At 39.4% G+C, this 14,063-nt stretch overlaps 1 protein-coding gene across 7 annotated transcripts in view; it reads right to left on the reverse strand.

Annotated features, from left to right (window-relative positions):
* The window catches only part of LOC127434231 (rho GTPase-activating protein 21-like), a 196,415-nt gene that overhangs the window by 42,610 nt on the left and 139,742 nt on the right, over positions 1-14,063 (reverse strand). For 5 of the 7 annotated variants that reach the window (XM_051686807.1, XM_051686808.1, XM_051686805.1 and 2 more), the window contains 5 exons: positions 11,817-11,909; positions 9,610-9,688; positions 8,273-8,327; positions 5,227-5,250; positions 2,004-3,957 (listed from right to left, as the gene is read on the reverse strand). In XM_051686807.1, the coding sequence (XP_051542767.1) occupies positions 2,004-3,957; positions 5,227-5,250; positions 8,273-8,327; positions 9,610-9,688; positions 11,817-11,909 (2,205 nt within the window). The remainder of the gene's footprint in view (positions 1-2,003; positions 3,958-5,226; positions 5,251-8,272; positions 8,328-9,609; positions 9,689-11,816; positions 11,910-14,063) is intronic. The other 2 variants (XM_051686809.1, XM_051686806.1) reach the window with 1 other exon arrangement.

Consider the following 14,063-nt stretch of genomic DNA (forward strand, 5'->3'; position numbering starts at 1 on the left):
TGAGCTAGTTTCCATTGGATTTTTCTATTATTTTATATGTTATCACTTTACCGCCCTATTGCTTGAATGGGGTTTCTGATCTATGAATGAACTTGAAGGAGTGTGAACGTATCAGTAAGGCTGTGGAAGTGGCTTCCTCAGTCCAATTGCCTTGGGTGGAATCTGACAGTATGTCACATTATCTGTGCCCCTGTGGACTATGATGTCATGTCCTATCACTGTACTGGTGTACATTGCAGTTTGGAGATGCTCCAGGGGCTGACCTATACACTCCACTAACACTCATGAGCTACAATACTGTCTGCTTGTGTACAAATCAACGTCCATAACACATTCTATAATTAAATGTGTTGCTGGTACCACTTAATAAGCACAACCATTCATAATGCCTTGGTAAACACGTAGTAGAATTTAAACACCAGAATTGTATGTAGAATATAAAACTTATACACTTTCTTGCTGGTGTCACATAGCACAAAGTGTTTATTTTTGTGGCACAAGCATATTCAAACAGAATTTCAAAAATAATGACAATTCAAACAGGTTTCCCGAACACTTCGTCTTTCATTGGCCGTACAAACAAATTACACAAATCACCTTCAACAAAAGTCTGTTATGTCTAGAAATTAGCCAACATTCTGAGACAACTCAAGAAAGACATTCAGGTTAATACCCCACTCTCTCTCTCACACACACAAACACACATGCACACATGCATGCATGCACATACACACATTTAAATTACACATAACTTCCCCCTACCAACTTTGTTTACATTTGGCTGAGCTGTTAATCCTGCTGTTATTACTATTTCCTCAGGTACACCACATTTGTAAACCATTTGATCTATCTATGCAAAGTCTGGATCAAGAATTAACAGGGTAGCCTTTTGTATGATTTATGTGTGCAATAAAAAGCAAATTCATATAGTCCTGCCCTAGACTGGCACTGCAATAGGGCAGACAATGACTGCCTTGTGTTAAAAGTAGCACATCTAAGTTTAAAGTTCAGATGTTTAGTTTACTGTGAGCAATGCAGAGCAGTGAATATCAAGACAACGTCTTTTTGTTTTTTCTCATTGGCTGTTTCATGTGATGAACAATGATCCAGCAGAAGCATGTGTTCTGAAAACTACTCTGGTAAACACATAGGCTACATTTTAATTAAACGATACACAAAGCAAACAAAGCACCAAAACAGATGCAATTTCACATTGCTCCCAATACTGATAGCACTTAAACATTTGCAAATCCCCTTTGCATATACACTATCGGTCAAAAGTTTTGAAACACTTACTCATTCTTTATTATAATTTCTTTTTCACTTTTAGAATAATAGTAAAGTCATCAAAACTGTGGAATAACATAAATGGAACTATGGGAATTATGTTGTGACTAAACAAAATTCAAAATAAATCAAAACTGTGTTATATTTTAGCATCTTCAAAGCAGTCACCCTTTGCCTAGAATTTGCAGACATGTACTCTTGGCATTTTCTCAAACAACTTCTTGGGGTATCACCCTGGGATGCTTTTTATACTTTAACAGTATTGAAGGAGTTCCCATCTATGTTGGGCACTTATTGGCTGCTTTTCTTTATTATTGTTCCAAGTCATCAATTTCAAAAACTTTTTTTTTATTATTAAATTTAAGTTTTATAATGAAATAGATTAATATGGTGGCACAATTATATTTTTGTCTACAATACTAATTTCAAACATTTAAGCATACGCCTTCAGATCAAAAGATTTTTAAGATCATGAGAAACATTTCAGTCAAGTGTTTCAAAACTTTTGACCGGCAGTGTATGTCAAAGTCTAAGTTGTGGCATCAGTGATTTTAGACAAAGGAATTTCATACCAAGGTTCATACCAAAAATCAATATTAAAATTTTTTTTTGCACAATCTATTAACCTATCAAAATTCATCCCCCTGCAGGTCATATAGTGGTTGTCATAGCAACAACATCCATGGTTATTTCATATAGTTGAAAAAGGCTCTTACCAATAAAGGGGATGGAGTCAAGTGAGTCATTAAGGTTGCTGGAGAAGTAGGTCTTGCACTTGTCTCCTAGTTTCATAATGTTCATTTCACGCCAGGCGTCTTTGGGCAGCCAGCATGTGTTGGAACTGGCAGGTGGCTCTGTCTCATTCACTGCCAGAATGTATGAGGGGTGTCGGATGGGTTGAGATCCAGACTTCTCCCTCCGAACCACAACTACAGTGGCATCAGGACCCTCTATACCCTCCACTTCCTTCTCATGGGCTTGGAGCTGTAGTTCTGTTAACTGGGGTTGCTGAGGAACTGTGCCGTTACTGGTCAAAATGGACTTGGTTCCACCCTGCTTTGTTCTAAGTGATTTTGAGACAGCAGAGCAGGATGAAGAGCGACATCTACGGGCTACCTCCTGAAGACTGTCAGCCCGCCCTCTGGGCTGCTTTGCATTGTGGGGCAGGTGGTTGGTAGTGAGAGGTGTTCTTTGGTCTTTGATTGAGCCTGTGTTGGAGCTACCACTGATGTGGCCTTGTATTGAGGCCAGGGCAGAGGCTATATAAGAAGCAGCAGCAGTTGAAGAGTCTGAGAAATAATTATTTGCAGGTAGCTGTGAGGGCCTGTTTATGGAAGGAGTAGTGGTTTTACACAGGCTTTCAGCTTTGGAGGTGACAGAATCCGTACCTCTAGTGAAAAGAGGCGTGATAGGCAACCCTGTGTAGCTGCCCTCTTGCCTGTCTGGGCTAAATATCCCCTGTGTTCTGTAAGACTGTGGCACCATGCGTAAAGAAGACTGCCTACTAACTCTTGCCTCGTACCCTCTATGCACAAGTAACCTCTCTTCTGTCTCAGTTCTGCAGCATGCCTGCCTGTCCAACATGGATGCTGCACCGTCATTCTGTCTACCCAGGTAGTCGCAAGAATGCGCTCTGAGTTTTGGAATACCTGTGGGTGCCAACGGGAGGGCATCCTGGGAAGCACTGCGAGGCCAATTCCATGCTGGAGCAGCCCGTTCAGCACCACCAAGCCTCTCCTGAGAGGCACTACGCAGAGGGAGCATGCTAGATCCAAGACAACTCCAATCATGTGAGGCACTCCTCTGTCTCAGCTGTGATCCAGTAAAGCCTTGTGAGGGTGTAGCTGTTGTAGAAGCGCTTTTTGGCTTGCTGTATTCTCTTGTACTGGATGGGGTTGTGGCTCGCAGATTGTCCAGACGTTCTTGAATGGTCCGGCAGCCATACATGTAGAGCCGTTTGTTCTCTATGTACTCCTTGTAGGTGGTGTAGTTTCTCCAGTCAATGTTCTGGTGGGGGGAGCAGGCAGAAGGTGTGGCTGCTGGAGGGGAAGGTGTGTCAGGGGTTGGAGAGGTGGCTGATGGAAAGGTTTCTGCTGTTAAGTTTAGGGTATGTCTTTGGAAATTTTTAGGGGTTGTGTCCACTCCAGTCAGTGCAGTTCTAGGGATACTGCTAGAGAACCCAGTGGACTCTGCAGTTCTATTGGGTATGTGTGATTGTGCTGCCCCAGTTGGAGATGAAGTGACATTGGTTCTGGACCTGTTAAGATCTGGCTCTGTGGAAGCTACGTACCTGTTCTCTTCCGTCCTGTGGCTAGGACCAGCCCAGGCCATGTGTGAAGTTTGATCTGTAGATTCAGGTGATGCTACCATTGTCCTCACACTCTTGTTAAATACATGCACAACAGTTTGGGTCTTGGGGACCTGAGAGGTTTGGACTAGGGTAGGGGCAGATATAGGTATATCCACACAGTCGACTATGTCAGGCTTGGAGCAGTTTGTCCCTTGTCCAGTTCCACATGTAGCCTCGGCAGGTGAAGGCTCCAGCACCTTTGCCATGGCCAATGCATTGGGCTCTATCCGTGGGTAACAAACTGGGGGCGGCTCAGGGATATTCTGGGCATTTCCACAATATGCCTCGTTTACTTTGAGGTATGCATCTTGAGAATAAGCCTGAAAGGAAGGGATATTTTGTTAGTTATAATAAAGGAATGGATACCGCAATGACACAAATTCTTTATTAACATGGCTAATGACTTATCAACCACTTTATGAATGGAACATTTTACCACCTTGTAGCTATTTACTAGGGGTGTTTTAACTAACAACATACAGGGATCTGGTCTGTCAATTGACCCCCCACTTCTTTAAGTTCAAAAATCAACAAATGTACAGTATTTCAACGAAAGTGTGAGAGGGGAAAAGGTCAAGTAGCCAGGCTCAACTGCCTTTAACCTCAAGGAGGGATTAGGTATCAGCATCTTACCTACCTTTAGCTGAGGAGAGAGAGCTGTGCCCAGACAAGAGGAAAGAATAAGTGGAGGGCAACTTTTCACCGAGCAATCTACAGACACTAGTGGCAGCTTTACCATCATCTTACTCTGTCAACATCCGGTCTTAATGCTAAATTCTGCAAAGGTATTCACTCCCGTTTAGTACTTTCCAAACACAGTTACTATCTATCCCAGCTGTTCCATGTGCATAGGACAGAACCAAGGCATAAATGAGAGTGTAAACGTGACAGCTGGACTTTAGGCTCTACACCTGAGGTACTTACTGCAGCACACCTCTGCTCATGCTAACAGACCTGTCCCTCCCTTTCTCACTCTCTATATCTCTGTCTACTCCACCCCTCCTCTGGAAATATAGATGACTCAGAAGGCTACAAAAAGAATTGAGCAAATACACAAGGACATCATTCTTAAGAGGGGTAGTTCTTCAGACTGATATAACTACCACACTGATTAATCTGCAATTACAGTAATTGTCCATTTTGAGATGATCAGCATTGGCCATTATCTGTGTCAGACAGCACTTCATGAACAGAAGTGTTAGCTCCACTTTATGTTTTGAAAATCTACCATCAGCCTTGTCAAAGAATAATAAATAATTACTATTTTCATCCCAGCAAATTTGTGTATAATTTGCCGTTATTATATTCATAAGACACTTTACTGCCATTCTATCAGCCATCTGCTCTCTAGATAACAGTATTGGCATATGTCATTGAAAAATTCATATTGGTAATTTCTATTCAATCTATATCATTTCTATACAATTTGGTATTTTTTTCATTAACTTCAAACAGCCTAACAGCTTGTAACAGCTACAAAGGGAGAAGTTATACACATCCACTTCCATGCAAAGACCGAACACCACTCACAACACAAAATAACATAACAGTAAGAGAGGGAGCAGGTGACAGGTTTAGCTCCAGCTTACCAGTGCAGTGATGTCCCTGGAGAACTGCAGCCAGAATGTTAGTTAGATTGACAGCAGGGAAAAACAGAGGGAGAGAAGAAAGTCAAAAAGAGTACTGGTGAGAGAAGATGACAAGAGTTCTACAGGTAGAGCAGGAGCAATCAACCTTTTTCAGATACACTGGTGCTGTCATTGAGTTCAGGATAAAGCAAGCTATAAATACACAGTGCAGCACACAGGGAGAGAGACAGAGAGAGAGACTGCTGGAGGGCTGCCAGTCCAACACCAGAGATGAACTAGGTAGGGGAGGGAACGATTGAGATCAGGGTAGAGGGTGACTGCTGCCCTTTTCTGGAGCGATCCTGCAGCTTTCATCTTCTGTCATCACATCTCTGTCCTTCTGCATGTCATTTCCTTGCCTTCATAAAATAACCATTTGCATAATACCTGATGACTGTTTCTTTTCAGATGGCTTCTACTGTATGCTCTTCTTGTTCTGTTATTTTTATGTTCTTTTTAACTCGAGTCACTCTGCAGATGCAGTGTTTGGCAGTCAAAACACAGGGCGCTGCTGTGGATTACATCAGCTGACTGCTTTGCATACATGCCTGGTGCCCTTCCCTAAAGTCCATGAATATACAGTATTACATATCTGCTGCAAATGCTTCCACAAGCACTCATGGGCTGTATTCCCAATTCACAAACTTCTGCTGTGCACTGAAGGTATATACAGTGCTGGTGATGGGAAAATATATACTTTTAAGTAGTGGTAAGACACTTTTAATATGTACAGTAGTAAGACAATATGCTGATATTGGGACACAACTATGTCATAAATTTCTGTTCTAATACCACTGACTCCTTTGTTGCATTCTGTTTGCATTTGCAAGTAACCTTAGAATCTAGTTAAATTCATTCTTTGCTATAGAGATCACAAAATTGTGGGTAATATTAGCCCCAAAAATGTCCAGATGCACAGTTTGAAAATCCAGTGGAAATAGCATGCCACCTGCCACCTTTGAAATACTATGATGTACTATGTTAATGTGTACTATGATTTTGGATGCAATAATCCTATTCAATACACAATGGATATTATGTGATCTGGGATGCAACCATGCTGTCTCATTACATCCACCTATAATCTGTCAGCACACCCCCTTCTCTTTCAATGATTGGTGTTTCTTCAACTTCTGGCACTTTTATGTCCCAGGGGTTGATTTTTATTAAAATGAATAGATTTTTTGCTTTATGTTTTATGAAGGTCTCATTATAACTAAAATTGAAAATTTTAACCAGGTCTCCATCATTTATTTTTGGTACTTTTCAAATGTCTTTATGTACAGATTTTACTGTATAAACTTTGAAAATTCATTCAAAAAAATAATAATAATAATGCTTAAAATTATGATAATCTAAACAAATAGTGAAATTTACATGAACAATTTGAATATTTATTGCGTGAAAATTTATTTTTATCATTTTTTTCTAAAAAATGATGACTGTCCCAGTTGTGGTGTCATTGTTAGTAGACAAAATACAAAAAGTATTGAAAGTGTGAAAAATTTTGTAACAAGATTTTTTTTTTTTTTTTTTTTATTTTTTAAATCCACAGTGCTAAAAGTGCCAGAAGTTGAAGAAACAACCATGTCCACCACTGCTAATGCTAGTTGGTCATTAGCATGGCCATAAATACACTACATTAAAGTAGGGCTGACAAAGGGTTTAAACTTTCCTGTTTATGAGGTCTTAAATGTTGGTTCCATACAGCAAATAGAACTGCTTCCTGCTTGCTAAAATAACAAGCATGAGTGTCATTCCTAAGTTTTAAACTCAGCACTAGGTGAACTCATAAATGTCACAACATCAGAAATGCCCTCAGGGCTCCAGCAGTGGAATCAGAGTTTGTGAAACAGGCATGTAACAGCCTGAGATCTGGAGTTGTGCCTGGAATGTGCTCAGGTATGGAAATGGCATTACAGCCTGAGTTCTGAGGAAAACCTCATTACAGCTGAGTCAAAATAAGCCCATACACTCATACAGGCGCCATCACACTTCTCTGCTCCACTGCATACTGAACTCTGCCGGAAAGAGCATCATACACACAGACTGATGCCGTCTCTGCTCTGCTCTCTTTCCCAGAATTAGTTTTGTTTGAGTTGTACCATTTTCACTGTTTGATGCAGTTTATCCATTCTCTATCTGTAAAATTCTAACTGTTTCATATCTTTAAGAATATCAACATAACATCAAAATCAATGTTACAGTGAGGCACTTACAATGGACGTGAATGGGGCCAATTTTTGGAGGGTTATAAGGCAGAAATGTGAATCTTATAATTTTATAAAAGCAATTACATTAATTCTTTTGTTAAAAATCAAGTATTATTTGAGCTGTAACACTGTTTAAATCATCATTTTTACAGTTGCTTTAGAGTTTAAGAATTTGTTGACGACATTGTCATGGCAATGTCATACATTGTAATACATTTTTGTGGTAATCAGTATTATGCCACAAATGCTGTTGATTGAGCTTAACTTGTATTAACCCCGGAATATTCCTTTAATTGTATGGGTGTTCCATCAAACATTAATACAGGCAAACAAGTTGAGAAATTGTAAAGAGGTGGGGACCTAAAAAAAATGGATGTAGTAAAGGGGGAGGACTGAGGTCAATGAGGCACTCAGCCATCATTAGAGACCTGAGAGCATGGAACAGTATTATTGCAATATACACGCTCACAATTACTCACTGATGCTAATAAAATCAATCCACTGAAACTGATCATTGATAAAAAAAATAAAAAAATAAAAAACTTAATGATAGCACCACAGAACCACAGTTTTGACACTTTTCTGGGAAATCAATCAAAGAACACATTTCTTATAGATATTTATCCAAGTTAGGATAAATGCTGGGAAAGTACTTTAACATTGAAAAACATACCTACTTCACCTGTAATAATATGATTCTGAAGATGAATCTATCATGTGTGTTGTTAGCAGCATTAGAAATTATAATCTAACATTTTGTGTGACAAGTAAACTCAATGAGAAATCAAATCTACCAGCTGTAAAATGTCTTCATCTTTTGGCATAACGCAGAGCTCCAGAGTCGTGACACTGTAAGATAAAAAAAAAAAAAAAGAAATCTTGAAAAGGTCAAACTAAATATGAAAACTTTGTTTAGTTGAATACGTATTAACTTTAAAATTATTTTCTAATTTGTCAAATCTCAAAGTCCCGACTGTAAAGTGTTCTTCAAATACAGTGCATATCTGGTGAATATTTTCAATTTAAGCAAAGGAAGCATTGTTACTTGTCAATTCCAAATAAAATTGCACAATAAAGCATATAGCCATTAATCTTCCTCAAGGACATACACCGATGAGCCGCAACATTAAAACCACCTGCATAATATTGTGTAGGTCCCCCTTGTGCCACCAAAACAGCGCCAACCCGCATCTCAGAATAGCATTCTGAGATTATATTCTTCTCACCACAATTGTACAGAGTGGTTATCTGAGTTACCGTAGACTCTGTCAGTTCAAACCAGTCTGGCCATACTCTGTTGACCTCTCTCATCAACAAGACATTTCCATCCACAGAACTGCTCCTCACTGGATGTTTTTTGATTTTGGCACCATTCGGAGTAAATTCTAGAGACTGTTGTGTGTGAAAATCCCAGGAGATCAGCAGTTACAGAAATACTCAAACCAGCCCGTCTGGCACCAACAATCATTCAAGCGATTATCTAATCTCGTGTGGCAGCAGTGCATAAAATCATGCAGATACAGGTCAGGACCTTCAGTTAATGTTCACATCAATCATCAGAATGGGGAAAAAAATTTGATCTCAGTGATTTGGAGCGTGGCATGAGTGTTGGTGCCAGATGGGCTGGTTTGAGTATTTCTGTAACTGCTGATCTCCTGGGATTTTCAAACACAACAGTCTCTAGAATTTACTCCGAATGGTGCCAAAAACGTCCAATGAGCGGCAGTTCTGCGGATGGAAATGCTTTGTTGATGAGAGAGGTCAACAGAGAATGGTTAGAACTGACAAAGTCTACGGTAACTCAGATAACCGCTCTGTACAATTGTGGTTAGAAGAATATCATCTCAGAATGCTATTCTGAGATGCGGGTTGGCACTGTTTTGGTGGCACGAGGGGGACCTACACAATATTAGGCAGGTGGTTTTAATGTTGTGGTTGATCAGTGTATATCTAGAACACTTCAGGGATAGATGAAACAAGATAAATAGTCTCTAGTCCATGAGGTAGAAAGTAGGATATGATCCCATTTTAAGTAGCACATACCATTAAAATCTAATTTTGGTTGAAGGGTACAAACCATGAGGCTAGGGCTGCCCTCAGGGGCTGAAACTAACAGTGCAAGTAACATTACCTGTTCTGGATCAGGGCGATTACTTGGGAATACGTCTTTCCGATGATGCTTTCTCCGTTGACTTTTACGATGCGATCCCCTGAGGCAGAAGAAACAGGAAGAGGAGCAGATGCTGTAGTTCAGTTATGACAACATCAAATCTTTCAGAAAATGTGTCAGAAATTTTTTTAGAATACAAAGACTTGTCAGATCGGTTCGGCAAATAATTTGATCCAGTTCACAAAACAGTCTACATGATTTGCTCAATATGGTGATCAGGTCTTTTCCCTAACACAACGCTATCATATGACTCCAGAAACATGGAATACAGGGCACAAGTTGTTTGGACCTCATTTACGATTCTTTTATGACACTTTTTGGAGCTCGACAGCCCCAGTTCTGATTCACTTTCATTATATAGAAATGGATGGCCAGTATACGTATACTGCAGAAATTCACCTTTTGTGTTTTAGAAAAAAAAAAATCATACAGGTTTGGAACGACATGAGGATAAGTACATGATGACAGAATTAAAATTTTTTGCGTGAATTATTCCTTTAAAGAATTGGACAGGGACTCAGAACCATGGAGTAATTATGTTTGTTCAGATACGCGGAATGATTTGTGCTTAAGGTTTTCAGGAAGACAGTTAGATAGGGTCAGCTGCGAGAGGTTGTGGATAATTGTGGGAACATGTGTACCAGACCCTCCCAAACACCTTTCCATGGAGAACAAGGAAGTTATAATAACTTCTCAATGTGTCTTTCAGTCCAGGCTGATCACACTTACATAACACTTCAGCTGCTTAAAAGAAGTACTACAAATTAATTTTGGATGTTGGCTGGAGGTTTGAGCTCTTGCCTGCTTCATCTCCAGCTGTTTAGCAGTGATTGCTATCCTGTCTCAGTGAGCACAGAGACTTTTTTCAATGTTAAAATACTTTTTCCTATCCCACCTTAATATGGAGACAACTATAAGTCTTTCGGCCCATTGTACAAAGGTGCCTCACTGCCTCAGTTTATTCCTGGCAGGCAGTAGATGCCCTAACCCTGCCCCCACCCTAATCCTAACCCTATGGAGCCTGTAAGGCTGAGTAGACTGCCAGGAACAACGTATGGCACCTTTCACCCATTGCTAGTCTTTCGTAGGTTGATTTGATTGAAAACTGTAAATACTGTGACTCCATGGCACTATAAATATTCCTCTGATTGTATGAGCTTCCCGACCGCCTGAGTGATCAATACTGACTCAACCAATGGCATGACTTTGAGGCGAGGCTATTTGTTTCTTCGATCATTGGCAGATGTGGAAAGCACGTAGGAAAGCTGTTTGAAAACAATGTTTATTTGTGCAATCCCGTTTGGTGATTTTAGTCCATTTTAGCCAATGGACCCACCAAAGTCTGTGCTCTAATGTTTGATGCACATAGCACACAAAACTGGAAAATGCTTTCTGAAGTTAATCAGTGCTAATCTAATTGGCTGGTTTGATGGAACTTCCGCAAGCAGATGCACACAGGACTTTTCATAAGTCTGTGGAAACAAAGTTGTGTTCACAAGGTTCTCCGTGCTTTTAAGGGAAAAAATCACCAGATTTCCCAGGTATGTCAGGTTAGTGACATCAGATCTTTTTCAGAGTTTTGTTTCTGGCACTTTGCAGAGAGTAATGTGGAGATCCACGAGCAGAGCGTTTTTTCCTGTCTAATTAGGCAGTTCTTGGCCAATATACGCTGCTATACGATCCAGACCTTGCTGTTTTAATGGAAGGTCTGGCTGCGTGAGACTAGGTGATGCTAGTGGAGCAGAAATTACACATTTCAACTTTGATGCGTTCTTGCATTCTGTCTGCGCTATTTTTTTTCATTTGTTGACTTTAATTTGTTGTCTGATGGGCATTTCATTTTGTCTCACTGGTTTTTCAGCATCTCACATCATGAGCATATCTAAAAATAGTCCAAATTTTGTTGTGCAGCATTGCGTATCAACATCAGTTTTAAAACACTGGGCCAAGCATCTCAAGCATAATTAGTTTTTACAGTAGCAACTGCAATATTTGCTTGCTTCAATGTGTTAAAGTGTAATTAAATAATATCTTAATCATGGAAAAATAGCGACAACTTGGTGTTATAGTAGACATGTATCGAAACCAATGTCTTTTATTCCATTGCGCTCCATCTTGCTGTTTTTGTATATAAGAACACGTCCTGTGTGAATAGCCATGAACAGTACCAGTGCAGAGTCCAGCTCCATGGGCGGGGCCTCCCTCCTTCACCTGCTTGACAAAGATGGTATCCATTGGCTCCAGTCTGTTCCGCTGTCTCCCTGATGAACACACACACATCAACATGTCACTCAAATGTCACAGCATCAAAACACACAATCAAGAAGGAAACATTATTGATTTGCATATGCATAACCATAATGTTCAAAAACTAAGCATATTTCTGTCTCAAGGCCTTGATCATGTCCACTTTCTATCTTTCTCTCCTTTTCTGGTTCTTGCATTCTCCAAATGTGTGAATGACAGTGCTGTCATAGAGTTATCACATGCTGTGTGATGAAGTGTTTTCTGTGAAATTTTGCAGGCCTACATATAACTATAAGATGGGAATTTTATTTGTTTTTTAATGCAGCTTAGAGTACTTTGGAAATAGTGTAATCAAAGCCTTATACACACCACATACACAATATTACTACATAAATATTTAACACACTGAAACAGCTTTTCATGCAGTATAGGCAGTCTGCACTGTGTAACAGTGATATGTGGTGTCTTACTCCCTCTTTAGGCAATCTTGAGGGATTGCAAAAAGGTGTGCCATGTACTACAGTATATGATGTGATACAGTGTGCCAGTATGTTTTACAGGCAAAAACTACAGAACTTTATTTTATGACCTGTAGAGGGCAACAATTCATTTCGTCAACTGATGACATCACAAAGTATTAGGACACTTTTAGTGCGGTGGCTGAGTGAGAGTAGGGTTATTATTTCATTTGGTTACATTTGAATTGTGGGCCAATTTGATTAGTATTGGCAGCTCATGAGAGGCTAATATGATAGGGCTCATCCTCAGCTATTCAATCATGCTGCGCGGATCAGGGTTTCTTAATGGCTATACTTTACTGAGAGCCAGAAATAGTCGGATATGCCAATGGGGACAACAAAATGAAATTTATTGCAAACAACATTTAAATCGCAAATATTATTAGATAGATTTTTCCAGGTATTATAGACCTCCTTGGTAGATTCATATGAAAAATTATGATTTTTCAATGTCTGTTCGGGAGATGTTCATTTCACAAATCAGTCATGCTGCAGTTAAAATTAGGCTTGAGAATTAAGTGTCGTTTCAAGTTCTGGTTTTCGTGTGTGGACGTGTTTTTAAAATGTCAGTTGGTATTACTAGTTAGCTGCGACATAATGTATGATGCCCAAAGGCATAGGGTGTCTTATTCATTGTGAAACTGTGTTTTCTTAATGGCATGAATCACACTGAAGGCCTAGACTTTAAATGCATAGCCCGCCACTGTATTCTGGTATACTTGAATATTCCAGACAGGCTGAAATAGAGTTACGGTTTACAAACAAATGCTTGGTGGCGACACTTCCGGGTTCTTTTGGCATCCAGAAAAGAACTGCTGTCTATGGATGCTTCTTTAAAATTGAGCTGAAAAAGCCCCAAAAGTGCTGTTGACAGAGTTGAAGCACCCCATTTTCCCAAAAGACTATTGGGGATTTTATCTTCTTTAGATTTCCATGAGGATCAGTGGTTCAGCTCTATTAAGACCCATTTGCCCCGCAGCTGCTGTTGATAGTTTAGAACTTTTCACGAAGGAATCGCACAAACTCTGATTGCAAACGGCTGAATTTAATTTACAAAGCGCAACTGCTGTGACAGATATGAGGCCAAAGATGATCTAATGATGATCTTATACCATCATAAGATCTAATGGGATGAAACAAATCTGTTTCTGAAACTGCTTTTTGCAAATACAAATAATGTATTACTTTAAAAAAAAAAAATGCCTTTACATTTCTTAATGCAAAAACAAATCAGTGCTGTCAGTTTGATAATTTTTTTTTTTATTATTATTAATCACATACATTTTCATAGTTAAGCGCGATTTATCGCAGATTTCGAAATTGTAGTCTATACAGTATATATTCTTTTCCTGTCAAAAAAGCATTTAACAATATGTAACAATAATGCTTTATTAACATTTTCCAAACAAAGTCTTCCAAAGTATAAAGATAGAAATGCACTTAAATAGCATCAATTCAAGTAACATTAAACCTTTTCAAAGTCTAAGTGAGAGGTTGACTAATTGAAAAAAACTAGTCACAATAGGTTGCATAAGTTTCATTGCAATGCACATTAAATCTCTTAAACTCTGATTCTCCACAATTTTAATCGTCCAGCAGACTTTCCCTTAGCAATCGTGAAGCCGCATTCATGATTCGCATCTGGGCATC

Source organism: Myxocyprinus asiaticus, chromosome 44 (assembly GCF_019703515.2).
Source record: "Myxocyprinus asiaticus isolate MX2 ecotype Aquarium Trade chromosome 44, UBuf_Myxa_2, whole genome shotgun sequence".
Lineage (NCBI taxonomy): Eukaryota > Metazoa > Chordata > Actinopteri > Cypriniformes > Catostomidae > Myxocyprinus > Myxocyprinus asiaticus.